The sequence below is a fragment of the Pseudorca crassidens genome, chromosome 10 (genome assembly GCF_039906515.1).
Source record: "Pseudorca crassidens isolate mPseCra1 chromosome 10, mPseCra1.hap1, whole genome shotgun sequence".
In the NCBI taxonomy this organism is placed as follows: Eukaryota; Metazoa; Chordata; class Mammalia; order Artiodactyla; family Delphinidae; genus Pseudorca; species Pseudorca crassidens.
The window spans coordinates 89,552,264-89,566,771 of record NC_090305.1 but is presented as its reverse complement, the minus strand read 5'-3'; the positions used below and the strand labels follow the sequence as shown (position 1 = coordinate 89,566,771).

The window sequence follows — 14,508 nt, the reverse complement described above, 5'->3', positions numbered from 1 at the left end:
GTGAGTATTCAGTCAATTCAATTAATTCCTCTGCCACCCAAGGAATGGATGAATGTGTAAAGAGTGCTTTTTAAACTGTTTTACACGTAACCTCTTTGTCTTTATCAAAACTCCTAGATTTAAGCTGAATGATTTTTATTTTGAATTTTTTATTTTATTTACTCCTGTTAATATGCTTTAATGAGTCTTAATTAATTTTCAAGACTCATAAAAAATTGGAGGTTGAAAAGGCTTTTGAGGTTATCTGGCCCACTGTCCCCAGAGATGACTTTCACCCATCTTCCACTGATATTTAAACCCAGGAAATAAAAACATTTCCTGGACTATTCTAGTTACTGGTGGAATAACAGGAAATAAAATGAGAGGGAAGGAAGGCCAAGGGAATATGCACGGGAGGAGGGAGACTAGTGAGAGAGGCATTGGGAGAGTATGACCAGCATAGAGTAAAAAGGGGAAATACAAGGAAGAGAAGGAAAAAAGACAGAAAAGAGGACCTCGATTGAGTGTAAGGAGAAAAGTGAGAAAATGAAAGAGGGGAAAGTACAGAGGCATTGCAATTCGTCAATTGCAGGCACTAACAGTGGTTAAGAGTCAGACATTCTGGGCTTTGGTAATTGTAAAATGCATGATCATAAGACATATTGCTTAATCTCTGTGAGTCGTGTTCTTCGGAGTTCGTGGTGTAGATTAAACGAGCTAAGTGGGATGGACGCTCTCTAAACAAGAAAATTCTGTTTAAATAGGAGCTAGGAAGAGGAGAGAAAGTGGCAGAAAAAGATACAGGGAGAGGGACGTGTAGGGCGAGAAGGAGGAGATAGAAATCGGTAGAGACAGAGGGAGAGGGAGAGGGAGAAAGGGGAATTGTTGACAAAGCAGGTGAGAACTAAGGAAAACCACAGTAACGATGCTTCTGTGGCTACTGCGGTGACGGCTCCAACACACCGAACACTGACAACTTGCCAGGTATGTTGTTAGAGCTTTACATGCATAATTCCATGCTGTACTCACATCATCTCTACGAGTCTATGTTCCAGCCTCATTTTATAGAAGAGATATCTGAAGTACAGAGAGGTTTTGTAACTTCTCCAAGGTCTTACAGCTGCGAATTGGAGAGAAGGGATTCAAACGCGGGTCTCTCTGCCTGCAAAGCCAATGTTCAAATCATCTCTAAGAACCTCCAAAGAGGCTTGGTGGGTCCAAGGCGGACTCTAGCCCAGGTTCTTCCAAGTTATGCCCTGGGTTCAATTTCTGCGCCCAAAGGCTCATTCACCCCGTTCCTTCTCCACCTCCCCACTAACAGCGTCCCGTCTCCACGGAGATCGCCGTGGGGCGGGACTTCCTTTCTCACGCACGAGCACTTCCGCCTCGAGCCGGAAGCGCCGTGTCTAACAGAAGGGGCACCGGAGCGTGGGGACTTCTTGGAGAGTTTGAGCGGCAGGACTGCGACTGCTGCGAGAGTGACCGACTTGGGCCCCAGAGTCCGGCGTGGTGATGCTGACCCCGGCGTTCGACCTTAGCCAGGACCCCGACTTCCTGACTGTCGCTATCCGCGTGCCCTACGCCCGGGTCTCCGAGTTCGACGTCTACTTCGAGGGGGTCGACTTCAGGTTCTACGCCAAGCCGTACTTTCTCAGGCGAGTTCCGGGTGCCTGGCTCCGGGAAAAGCGTGTTTTGGGGATTCATTTATACATTTATTCACTCATTAAATAACTGCTTATCGAGGGAGGATGAAAGAACAAGAGAGCACTTCTCAGCATCACGACTACGTTTTCCCGAGGTCCCTGCAGCACGTGCTGAGGAAGCGAACTCTTCCAGGCGTGCGTTCTGGATGTTGCAGAAGCTCATCCTTTCTTTTTTTTTTTTTTTACATCTTTATTCGAGTATAATTGCTTTACAATGGTGTGTTAGTTTCTGCTTTATAACAAAGTGAATCAGTTATACATATACATATGTTCCCATATCTCTTCTCTCTTGCATCTCCCTCCCTCCCTCCCACCCTCCCTATCCCACCCCTCTAGGTGGTCACAAAGCACCGAGCTGATCTCCCTGTGCTATGCGGCTGCTTCCCACTAGCTATTTGGTTTACGTTTGGTAGTGTATATATGTCCATGCCACTCTCTTGCTTTGTCACAGCTTACCCTTCCCCCTCCCCATATCCTCAAGTCCATTCTCTAGTAGGTCTGTGTCTTTATTCCTGTTTTACCCCTAGGTTCTTCATGACATTTTTTTCCTTAAATTCCATAAATATGTGTTAGCATACGGTATTTCTCTTTCTCTTTCTGACTTACTTCACTCTGTATGACAGACTCTGGGTCCATCCACCTCATTACAAATAGCTCAATTTCGTTTCTTTTTATGGCTGAGTAATATTCCATTGTATATGTGCCACATCTTCTTTATCCATTCATCCAATGATGGACACTTAGGTTGTTTCCATCTCCGGGCTATTGTAAATAGAGCTGCAGTGAACATTTTGGTACATGACTCTTTTTGAATTATGGTTTTCTCAGGGTATATGCCCAGTAGTGGGATTGCTGGGTCATATGGTAGTTCTATTTTTAGTTTTTTAAGGAAACTCCATACTGTTCTCCATAGTGGCTGTATCAATTCACATTCCCACCAGCAGTGCAAGAGTGTTCCCTTTTCTCCACACCCTCTCCAGCATTTATTGTTTCTAGATTTTTTGATGATGGCCATTCTGACTGGTGTGAGATGATATCTCATTGTAGTTTTGATTTGCATTTCTGTAATGATTAATGATGTTGAGCATTCTTTCATGTGTTTGTTGGCAGTCTGTATATCTTGTTTGGAGAAATGTCTGTTTAGGTCTTCTGCCCATTTTTGGATTGGGTTGTTTGTTTTTTTGTTATTGAGCTGCATGAGCTGCTTATAAATTTTGGAGATTAATCCTTTGTCAGTTGTTTCCTTTGCAAATATTTTCTCCCATTCTGAGGTCATCCTTTCTTAAACTTTCTTACATCCCCGCCTGGAAGAGATTCCGGAGCCACTGTAAAACATGGAGTTTGGGACCATATCGCCTTTCCGTTTTCTGTCCTGTTGCCCTAGTTCTTGTCCCTTTTTCTGTTTTCTTTTCGCTCTGCGTTAGTCATCCTTGCCCTGGGACAGCGCGCGCTGACTTCCCAGCTGACCCGTCCATTTGACTTTCCTCAGTCCACGTTCTGTTCCCCGACCTCTTGGCTGACTGCTCCCTATTCCCTAAAATTTTCGCCTTCTTTGGCCCCGCCGACGCCAAAGTCCTCTCGTTCTCCTACCTCCTCGTTGTCTGCTTCTCTGTTTGGTTTTTGCCCCCTCGTTGTGGTTGTCGCCCCCCAAGCCTCAGGGAGGGACCTTCAGCACTTGTCTGTTTGCATTTTTCTCCTTGAAGAACCGTAACAGCAGTGGTAACAGCTAACCCCTTCTCCTCCCCTTTCGTGTGGCGGGCAAGCAGTGCGTGTAAGTGGCGGTTAAGTACTTGTGTGCATTGTCTCATTTTACCTGGACAGCGATCCTTAGAGATAGGCATTATTATTAGCCCCATTCTAGAGAGGACACAGCCAGATTATTCTTACTTAACGTTGTCAATACCTTGTTCTCTCCTTTCCGCCAAGGGAAAATCCATTCTCCTCATCTTTCTCATTCCAGCCTACCTTTCCTGCCCAACTAAGTACTTTCCCAGCACAGACATTGCTCTTGAGTTGAGCTGGTTCCTTCACTGGGCCTGAACCAGTTTTGCTCAGGTATCTATTAGGCCTTAACTTAATCCATCTATCTGAATATATTGCATTTCCGTACTTCTTCACTCTTTCGTTCTTTCGCTTGATTTATCGAGCTCATGGTATATTCCAGACTCTGTTTTTGGTATTGGGGATGTGGTGGTGTCTTACGTAGTTTTCATTCTAGTGGGGAGAGAAAAACAATAAACAAGTAAACATATAACTACAAATTGTGGTAATTTCTCTGAAGGAAAGTAAAGTGCACTGATAGAGAATAAAAAGGAGCCTGGGTTTATTCAAAGTGGCCAGGGAAAGCCTTTCTGAAGAGGTGACATTTAAGCCAGAACATGAAGAATGGGTAGAAGACGATGATGGTGTTAAGAAACATTTATTGACTTTTTACTTCAGGTTACTGCTTTATGTAAATTATCTCACTTGATTTTAGGACAGTCCTACAAAGTGGGTTCTGTTATTTACCCATGTTACAGATGAGAGCGCAGAGGCTCAGAGAAAAGATATTAAATGAGAGAGGATTGTAAAATAAATGCAATACAATAAAAATTTCAAAATAAAAGCCACTTGCTTAAGTTTGGGAGTTTTGATGAAGACCAAGTAAGAGGACGTGTGAAGCAATTTAAAGAGTAGTTTTAATACAAATTCATCCATTCCTTAGGTAGCAGAGGCTCGGGAGTTGTGGGTCTGAGCACACTTAAAGTTCTGTGACTTTTGGCAAGTTATTTAGTCTCAGTTTCCTAATCTGTAAAATGGAACTAATATTAGTAATCTTAAAGAGTTGAAGTGAGGATTGAGATAATACATGCATGATGCTTATTACTGTGCCTGGTAATTATGTGTTCAGTAAATGGTGGGTATTATTATTTATTAAGAGCATCTTACTGTTGCAGTTATCTGCTGCTAAATAACCAGTCAAGCCTAATGGTGTAAAACAACAATCATTTAACTCCCTCTCTTGGTTTTTGTGCCTTAGGGATTTGGTAAGGTGTTGGCTGAGCTGTTCTGGCTTGAGGTCTTTAATTTAGTTGTAGTCACACGGTGACTAGACCTGGGACAGGAAGGGCTGAAGCAACTGGGGGCTGATAGGGTGGGTGGAGGAGGGAATCTCTTCTCGAGTGGTCTCAGGACCTCCCTGTGTGGTCTGTTTTCATGGTCTAGTTTGTGATTCCTTCAGGGAGTTGGACCACTTCCATGATACCTGAAGGTTTTAAGGGCAGATATTCCAGGGAGCAAGGCAGAATCCATGTCATCTTTTATAACCTAACCTCAGAAATCACAGTGTCACTTCTGCTATATTACATGGGTTAAAACAGTTCCAGAAGCCCACTCACTTTTAAGGGGAGGGGACATAGATTGCACTGTTGGGAGGAGTGATGTGAGATGGACCATCTTTGGAAATACAGTTTGCTACAGTATACCAGAGATGGATAAAACCTGACCCCTGTCCTTGAGGAATTGAGAGTCTAGTGGGGAAGGCAGATCTGTGAGCAAATATGATTTCACCATCATGCATTACGAATTTAACTCTATAGTTACAAAGGGTTTAGGAGAAGGGAGATGATAATAATAGTTTACAGTTTCTGAATGCTTGCCTACTGTACTAGCCACTAAGCTTTTTACATTATCCTTTCTTCCTCAGAGTAACCCTAGGATAGATTCTGTTATTTTTCCCTTTTTATAAATGATGAATATGAGCCTTGAAGTTAATGAACTTGTACCAAGAAAGTTACAGAGCTAGTAAATGGCACAACTTAGACTTAAGTCCACAAATGGACTCCATTCAGATTCTGAGAGTAAAGTTAGTGTTTGTGTGCATGATAACAAACTAATTTATTCGTAACTGAATCTTTAGGCTGAGTTTAGAAGAGATTTTTGTTTGGAAAATGTGTTGTAGCTTCAGGAAACATTGGGATCAAAGGTAGGTAAGTTGGAAAGCCCCGGACCTCTTGGGGTCTGCCAAGTTTGATGATGATGATGGTGATGATGTTAGAATAGGTAGCATGGAGGAGGGGGGTGTGGGAGGAAAGGAGGTTCATATTTTAAGTTTGGAGTGGAATGGAGCTGGCCTCATGTAGTACTGGTGAGTTTAAATTATCTAGTCAGTATCAAGGCAGCGATAGAAGCTTTTTTAATAGAAAAGTGACAATCAAATTTCTGTTTTAGAAGAATTCTTCTGGGGCCTAAGTGGAAGACTGACTGACCCAGAGTGAAACTGCAAACAGGGAAATCAGTTCATGTCCTTTAGTAGGAAAGAGGGGGAAATCCCCATATAGTATTAGTGAGATATGAGAAAAACACTTTTGCTTTCTGCCTTTTTTTGTACTACTTAAAAGTAGTAATTTTCCCAATATAAACAGTTGGTTTTGTTGGTTCTTTATTCTTTCTTATTTCTTGATTCTTTTTTTTTTGGAAGCTAATTAGTACACTTTTATTGAGCCCATGCTGTATCAGGCACCAGGTATATAAATAACTCTCACTAGGAAGGGAAAAAACTGTAACAGTAATGATATCTAATATTTATTGTGGCTTTTCTTTTTAAGTGTTTTATCAGTGACAGCGCCTATTCAAACAGAAAGATGAGTCACCTCTGATTTCTTTCTTCTTAGCTAGAGAAGAAATGTAAGTTATTTAGTTTGTAAAATTTAAATGCTAGGATTATCCTTCTAAAATTGTTGATGTTTAATATCACGGATGGTCCCTTATGATGCTTTGTAATTTAAGGACTTTATGAGACCTTTTATTACATCTGCAGATTAACCCTTCCTGGAAGAATTGTAGAAAATGGAAGCGAGCAGGGATCCTATGCTGCAGATAAAGGTATTGCGTTTGGAATTTTTGTTAGTTTTTTTCCTTTGGATTCTTCCTGTTGGAGTAGTTAAATAATAATCTCATGTACTATGGGGACCTTTAGGTGTATGGCAAGTGCAATCTGCCCCTGTCACTCTGTATCGTTTCTTAATGTCCAGTGCCTGTTATTCATGGATTTTTAACAATTACATTTCCTCAGTCCTTTAAAGTACTTCACAATATTCTTTAAAGTAAAGTTCAATTAGTCATATCCTCTGGCTTTGCTGTCTAGAAGTTTTATTTCCTACTTCTCCCTCCATTTAGTAAGTTAGATTGTTGGAGGTGACTGATTAGAAAAGATGTGGATGATTTTTGTAAGTTGTGAGTCGAATGTTTCTTTTTCTTTTTAAAATTTTTTTTAATTTATTAATTAAAAAATTACAGTTTTCTTTTTAAAATTTTATTTTTTAATTGAAGTATAATTGATTTATAATATTGTGTTAGTTTCAGGTGTACAGCAAAGTGATTCAGTATATATATATATATATTCATGTTTATATATATATATATGTATTTGTATATATATTCTTTTTTCTTGTGCAATTTTCAGTCTTAAAATTTAATTACATGTAGGTGAGAGAGAAACTGTCCATAGGGGGCATTTAAAGGCTGATTGAATTTTCTACTCCTAATTGATAAGCCCTTCATTTCAACTCGTCTTGAAACCATTTATTTTCCTTCTGTAGAAACCACTGGATTTTCCTTTGTCACTGGATCTGGAGTAAGAATAAACTTGTGTACTGTTGTGTGATTTATTCAGTGACTATTTATTGACCTCAGTGAACTAGGGTAAGGGAGGAAAGATGGGATGAAAGAGTTAAATGACAAAGTTCTAACCCATAGCACAATATAACTAATGTGGTAATAAAGTATAATGAAACTGCCTTTCTAGGTAGTAAATCTGCTTTTAATTGCAGTAAGTTGCATACAGGAGTAAAGTTATTAAATCTTGAAAGTACATGGGGGTTTAAGAAGGTTGTATATGTGGAAATATTTGGGTTTAGTTGTAGCTGATACATTAGAATATGGGTTAAGTGCACTGAAAGAGGTAAACTGTTTTAAAATGTAAGAGTAGTGAATAATGTAATCCATTCATAGGCAAGCCTAGATGAAGCTGATAAACCCAGTCAAGGAAAGAAAAGGAGTACACAGATGGAATCTGGGTCTGCGTTAGACAGACTTTAGGGATATATTTCTTGAGATATCAAGAACTTTATCAAGCTGTCATTGCCTTATTTAAGATTTCATGTGTATTTGAAACTGCTGCTCTTCTTCATTGGATTAAATATCCTGATTTCCGCCCCCAGTCCAGAAATAAATCTTATGAGTAGCTACGGGTAACTCTAAGCTATTGCCTTCTCAGGCCATTGCATTTTTGACTTGAACCTTTAATATTATAAATAGGTGAAGGTGATATTGGGTAGGATTTAAGTATTCTGTGGCTTTAACAGATTAATTTCTCATAGAGGTGACAGCTGAAACAGTGGTTCTGAAAAGTCTTGTTTGAGCCTTTTTCACTAACTATGTAATAAGGGTGTAATTTTGGAGCTCTATGTAATAGAATTACAGTTTACCAAGATACCTGTTTCTTAACTGTATTTGTGAAGTCTTTGTAGTTTTAAATCTAGCTAAGCATAAAACAAATTTATCTTTAAGGAATTTTTACCATTCGATTGCCCAAAGAAACTCCTGGCCAGCATTTTGAAGGGCTGAACATGTTAACTGCTCTACTGGCACCAAGAAAATCCAGGACTGCAAAACCACTTGTGGAAGAAATAGGTATGTTTATTGCCTTTGGGAGGAAATACAGGTAAACGAATATTTGGAATGCTGTGTGTTTCTAGGGGAAAAGGGATATAGCAAATAGGAAATTGGAGAAAATACTTCTGGTGACAAGATAAGGAAGTCATGTGACACCATGTGAAAATAGTTCATTTGCTGACACATAAGTTAAAGACAGAAACAACTCTGTTGAACCTGTAGGTCAGTCATGTTTTGGGACGAATTGAAATAGCATCTCTGTGTTTGGCGAAATATTGGCCTCTTGAGCTAAAATCAGAAGGTTACAATTCAGTGTAGTAAATATAAAGTGGACGCTGCCTAGGTCAAGAAATGGAACGTTTCCCACATCCTGGAATCCTACCCTGGTTATTTCACCCTCCTTACTCTCCAAGGTAACCACTACCCTCAGTGTAGCCTGGTTTTGAATTGTATATATAATTCATACAGCAGGCATTGTTTGCTATCTGGCTTCTTTCACATAACATTTTTTGTGAGATTTATCCACATATAGCTGAGATATGTTTTGCTTTCATTGCATTTATTATTTATGCATCCTGCTACTGATGGAACTTTGGGTTGGCTCTATTTTTTTTTTTTTTTCGCTAATAAGATTAGTGAGACTAGGGGTGGGCGAAATAGGTAAAGGGGATTAAGACGTACAAACCGCCAGTGACATAATAAGCAAGCCACAGTGATGTAATGTACAGGGTAAGGAATATGGTCAATAGTAGTCTAATAACTTTGTAAGGAGACAGATGGTGATCATTTCATAATGTTTGCCAATGTCAAATCATTATGTAGTACACCTGTAATGAACCTAGTATGGTACATTAACTGTATTTCAATTAAAGAAAGAAAAAGAATAGCGGGGCTATTCATATCCTTATACATGTCTTTTGGGGTACATGGGCAGGCATTTTTTTCCTATACTTTTTCTTCCCCAGGTTGTACCTAGGAAATCCAATGCTTTAACAAATTAGTATTTCGCACATTTAGGTGCTTCTGAGGTTTCTGAGGAAGGAGTAGAAGATGACGATGAAGAGTTTGATTGGGAAATTGAACAGTCTCCCTATGAAGAGGTACCGGAAAGTACTTTGAATCCGGAGTGCCGCTATGGGTTTGGAAACTTACGCTCAGGGGTGTTTCAGCGGTTACAGGTATGTTTTTCTAAAAGACTTTGGTATATACCAAGGGTTTTACTATTTGCGTATTTTAATTTCAGTTCTGCTTATACTTGGAGGTTTTTTATGAAGATTGTAGGAGGTGACGTATTTAGAGCACAAACCACAGCTCCTTGTACGTAGTCGTTTACTCGGACGTTCACTCCCTTCCGTTGCACTGGCTGTGCTGCCCAGTCTCACTGCGCTTACACATGGAAGGTGCCCTGGTCTCCTTTTTTTTCCACTTCATTTGCTATTGTGGACATGAAGTTTCCAAAATACAGAACAGAACCCCTCTCTCATCATACTTCCTGAAAAGCTTTATGTTTTGTACCTCTAAAAAATGAAAATCGTATACTTGTGGCTTGATGTCTCTTCTGTTTTATATGTAAATGAGACAGAATATTCCTGGTGAGAATGGGTTTGTGGCTTTTGTGAAATTGTTTAGTTCTTGATATACAAGTAGGCACTTTTGTTTATTTACTCTTGATGGGGGTTGAATGTAATCTCTTGTTAAAATCTGATCGTTTGTCAGTTAGGCTAAAAAGGAATGACATTACTCTTTCTGTTCCTCAAACATTCTAGTAAATTCTACTTCATGAATGAAATGGAGATTCTGGATTATTTTCTATTTGTACTACAGAAAACAACATAATGGGGTCTTAATTTTTTTTAAATGAAAGAAATGGTGGCGAACAGTTTTTTACTTTAACTTCATCCCTGTCTGGGTAGAGGATGTTAAACCTGCTTAGCATGTGGTTTATTATAGTAAGACATATTTGAGTCTGCTAAGGAAAGTTAAAGGACCTATGTTTTAGTCCCACTTGTACCTCTGTTTAGATTTCGGATGCAGGCCGGTTATTTGACCACAAATAAGTTTTGTCTGCTCTTTGTAAAACAGGGATAAATTTGCTCACCTACTTTATAAGGCCATTTAGAAAATTTAAGGAGATGCTACATTGTGAAAACTCTTTGACAAAAAGAATAGGATGCTAGAAAGACCTCTGCCCTTGAGAAATATAAAATGCTCTCAAGACTCCTTAAAGGGAACAAAATTGGGAGTTACTTAAGAGCAACTATTGCTGATGAGATACTTCGTTCAGAACCTTATGTTTTTCTGCTGAGTTATCGTTTCTCTGTCTTCTCTCTCCCTAATCACATTCCCAGGTCATCTCTGAGGTAGTAAGAGTAGAGTCAGTTTTTTCTACAGCAGAAACTACAGCAAATGGATCTTAATTGTTTGGCTGAGAGTATTATTAGTCTATTTGGGGATTACCCGTCTAAAGCTATAAAGGAATGAGAGAGAGAGAGAAAAAAAATATATATATATATATATATTCTTTTTCAGATTCTTTTCCCTTATAGGTTATTACAAAATATTGAGTATAGTTCCCTGTGCTATACAGTAGGTCCTTGTAGGTTATCTATTATATATAGTAGTGTATATATGTTAATCCCAAACTCCTAGTTTATTCCCCCACCCAAGACCTTTCTCTGCTAGTAAACCAGCTAGAGGAAACTGAGACCACTATTGCATAAATAAGAGCTTTGAGAACATCTATTTTAAAATGATGTGTTTAAGAAACCACTGTTTTCTCAACTAGTGAGAAAATGTTTTCTCCCAAGTTTATAGTTTCTCTGGTGCTGCCTTTGGATGAGAAAATATCCATAGAGTTTTGCTGACTACTCATACTTTACTAGTATTTTTAGTCTCTTGCCACCACCACCCCTTTAAATGAAATATAGCTTCATTTATCTCTGATGATAAAAGTGATACGTATTCATTTTGAAAGTACAGTATAACAAAGTAAAACATCCTCCGTAATTCCAATACCCTGGTATCTTCTCTGAATTGAATAATTTAACCCTTTATTGGGGGAGAGGGTATAGTCCTTCATACTTTTTTTCCCACCAGCCATTTACACAGGGTTGGCTTGTGAGCATCGGTATTTTATACTGATACTGAGATGGAAATAAAAATACGTGTGCTGAAACAAAATCTGTCACCCCCCTCCCCATACAGACACGTGCGCGTGCGCTCGCTCTCTCTCTCTCTCTCTCTCTCTGTGTCTGTCTGTCTCCTTTCTGAAGTTGCTGCCAGCCACAGGGCGCCTTTGGAAAGCTGCTCTGGCTGCTCCAAGTCAGGGCTTCACAGCAGGCTCCTGGTGACAGTGGCTGCCAGCAGCAACAATCCTAGAGTCTCTGGTCTTTAAATAGCTCTCCTAGCAGTGACCTTAGCAATGCTTTCAAAACAGAAAGAGAATCACTTTCACCCTGCTGTAGTGTGTCATTTCTCATCCTCTTTTCTTCCTTCCCTTTGGTTGACAGATGCCTTAGACTGATTTCACTACCCCAAGCTAACTTTACTTTTTAGTTCCAGTTTCTCTTGAGGGTCCAGTGGGCACAGGGCCGCTGCGGATGATGGTGCGAAGGACAGGCCTGGGCGGGGCTTGCACTGCTGTGGACGTTCACGTTCTGCGGGGCACGAGCTGCGCAGCTGTGTGGACGCCCTGAGTCTGGAGGCTGGGGGAGGAGGGGGAGAATTCTCTTTTGGCTGTTGAATTGTCACTCCCACGGGAGCAGGGGCCTTGTCTGTATGTTTATTTCCAGGTCTCCAGCGCCCAGAGCAGCGTCTAGCTCAGAGCAGAGCCTCACACGCTGTTTGCTGAATGAGCAATTTGAAAGTGAACACCAGGCAGGGTGCTGGGGGTACAGTAAGCAAGAAGACAGACCAGATCTCTGCCCTCATGGAAGTTTCTAGTGGAGAGACAGATAGTAATCGTCTAAAGGGCAAATCAACAAGATAATTTCAGATACAAGTGAAGGAGAAGGGGGTGATGTGAGAGCCGGGGCGGGGTGGTGCTGTTTTGGCCAGGAGGCCCCGAGAAGACCTCTTGGAGGAGATGACATTTGCTGAGTCCTGAATGACGAGAAGGGTGCTGTAAGCGCAGAGACTCAGTGTTCCAGAGATGGCAAGAAGTCTGGTGTGTGGCTCCTGTGTATTTGAGCCAGAAGGGGAAGGTAGGAGATGAGGTTGAAGTACAAGACAGCAGCTAGATTCTGCAGCGCTTTGAGCCATGGTAAGAGTCTGGGTTTATTCTTGGTGCAGTTAAGGTTTTGAAATGCCTGGAGTTACTTCGGTCCAGTTATCCTCTGAAATGTGAGTCTGAAAGATTATACCCCGTTGTTGACCTTGTATCTGGTCCAGATGAAATAATGAAGCAGGACATTATAATCCTCCCTGGCTCCCCAGTTTTTTTTTTTTTTCTTACTACTTGCAAGTGAGGCAGCTGAAGAGGAGGGAGGGTATGTGCTCTCAATAGGAAGTCAGCGCCTGAGCCACAGGGAACAGCAGTGGAGCAGGGAGTCAGAGAGAAAGAAACTGACGTTCTTGAATGATCACACCCTGTACTTAGGCCTTGCTCATATTAGTTCACTTAACCCTTCTAACAGCCTATGGGAGACAGAATGCTGTCCCTCACCCCTGCCCCTGATGTCCCCGTACTGACCCCATGTACTAAGTACATGGCGAAAGGGACCGCGCACATGTGAAGAGGCTGAGGATATTGCGATGGGACGATTATCCTGGATTATCCAGGTGGGCCCTGTCTAAGCACAGGGTCTTTACGAGAGGGAGGTCAGAGAGTCAAAGTGAAAACAGAGAAGCAAGCGCATGATGACGGAAGCCGAGGGAGAAGGAGACTTGTGATGAGGGGCTCCTAGGCCAGGAGTGAGGACAGCCAGCCTCTAAGCTGGAAAGGGCAGAAAAGCACACAGTCCCGCGGAACGTCCGAAAGGGAACCAACCCTGCCTTCGCCTTTGTTTTAGCCCAGTGAGACTGACCTTGGACCTGTGACCGCTAGACCTCTACGTTTGTGTTGTGTTAAGCCGCATTTGTGGCATTTCGTTACAGCAGCAAGAGGAAAGTAGTCCCAGCCTTGTGACGGAGGCGTGTCTAGTTTGTTCACAGTGAGGGTGCTGAGGCTGAGAGGTTGCACAGTTAGACTGGACCTGGCTTTTAAATTCAGAGTTTGTCTAACTCCAGAGCCACGGTTCTTCTACCTCATCAGGCTGTTTTCAGAAATGTATGTGTGTCGTGGTGGGCAGCAGGCAGGGAACTCCTTGGGGCTCGAAGGAGGAAACAAATCCGGGGACTGGAGGCTGCTGGGGAGAGGGGCTTGGGGTCCCCGGGCAGGAAGCGGCTCTGAGTACTCATCCAGCGGAGGGGAGTCCTGCGGACACAGCACCATCCTTGTCTCCCGCAGGGCCTGCTTCACCGCCCCTCCTGGCTCTGTGGCTGAGGAGCTGATGCCAGGCAGGTAAGGAGGCAGAGAAGCGAGGAAGAGTCCAGGCTGTCCTGCTCAGGGGAGAGGTGCTTCTGATGGGTGAAACTAGAGCTCTGAAAGCGTTTTCCCATGGAAGCATTGCTGCACACTTGTGAACTTTGTATTGTGAGTGCTCTATTTACAGTTTATTTTGACTTGAATAAACTTGCGGGCTGCCCTGAGATTCTCTGTTATTTATCATAGTATGTCTATAGGAAAATACATTCTGAGTCTTCCAAAAGTAAATTGTAAAAGAACTTTTGGAATGCAAATTTTCCTAAGCTTGGGGACAGCCAGTGATCTGATTTTTGCCCAGAATGTTTGTACTTAAAAGTATTAAGATGTTCTGGATGTGACTTCCAGAAAGTTCCCCGGGCCCCTTCATTGTACTAGAATGTGCTTATATTAAATGTTGTTGATGTTACTTGAGCTCAGTGGATTGTGATAGGGAAGAGAGATTTTTTTTTTAAGTGCAGAAATTATGATTGTGTGGGGAGTTCTGTATCCTAGTCTTTCCCTGGCCGATTCTGTGTAGCTGGTTTCATTGTAGTGATTTTGCTGTGCTATAGCTGCCGACTTTAAGCCTGGGTACTAGGCACTAACCTACCATTCAATTTACAAGTTTGTTCTAATGGTTTGCGTCCACAACTGTCTACCAACTTATTT

At 41.4% G+C, this 14,508-nt stretch overlaps 1 protein-coding gene across 1 annotated transcript in view; it reads left to right on the top strand.

The window, feature by feature from the left end:
- Positions 1–1,346: 1,346 nt before the first annotated feature.
- SHQ1 (SHQ1, H/ACA ribonucleoprotein assembly factor) overlaps positions 1,347–14,508 on the top strand; it is an 88,567-nt gene continuing 75,405 nt past the window's right edge. Inside the window, 4 exon segments of the mRNA XM_067755214.1 lie at positions 1,347–1,634; positions 6,481–6,545; positions 8,232–8,354; positions 9,354–9,514. Coding sequence (XP_067611315.1) covers positions 1,492–1,634; positions 6,481–6,545; positions 8,232–8,354; positions 9,354–9,514 — 492 coding nt within the window. The 5' untranslated portion in view covers positions 1,347–1,491.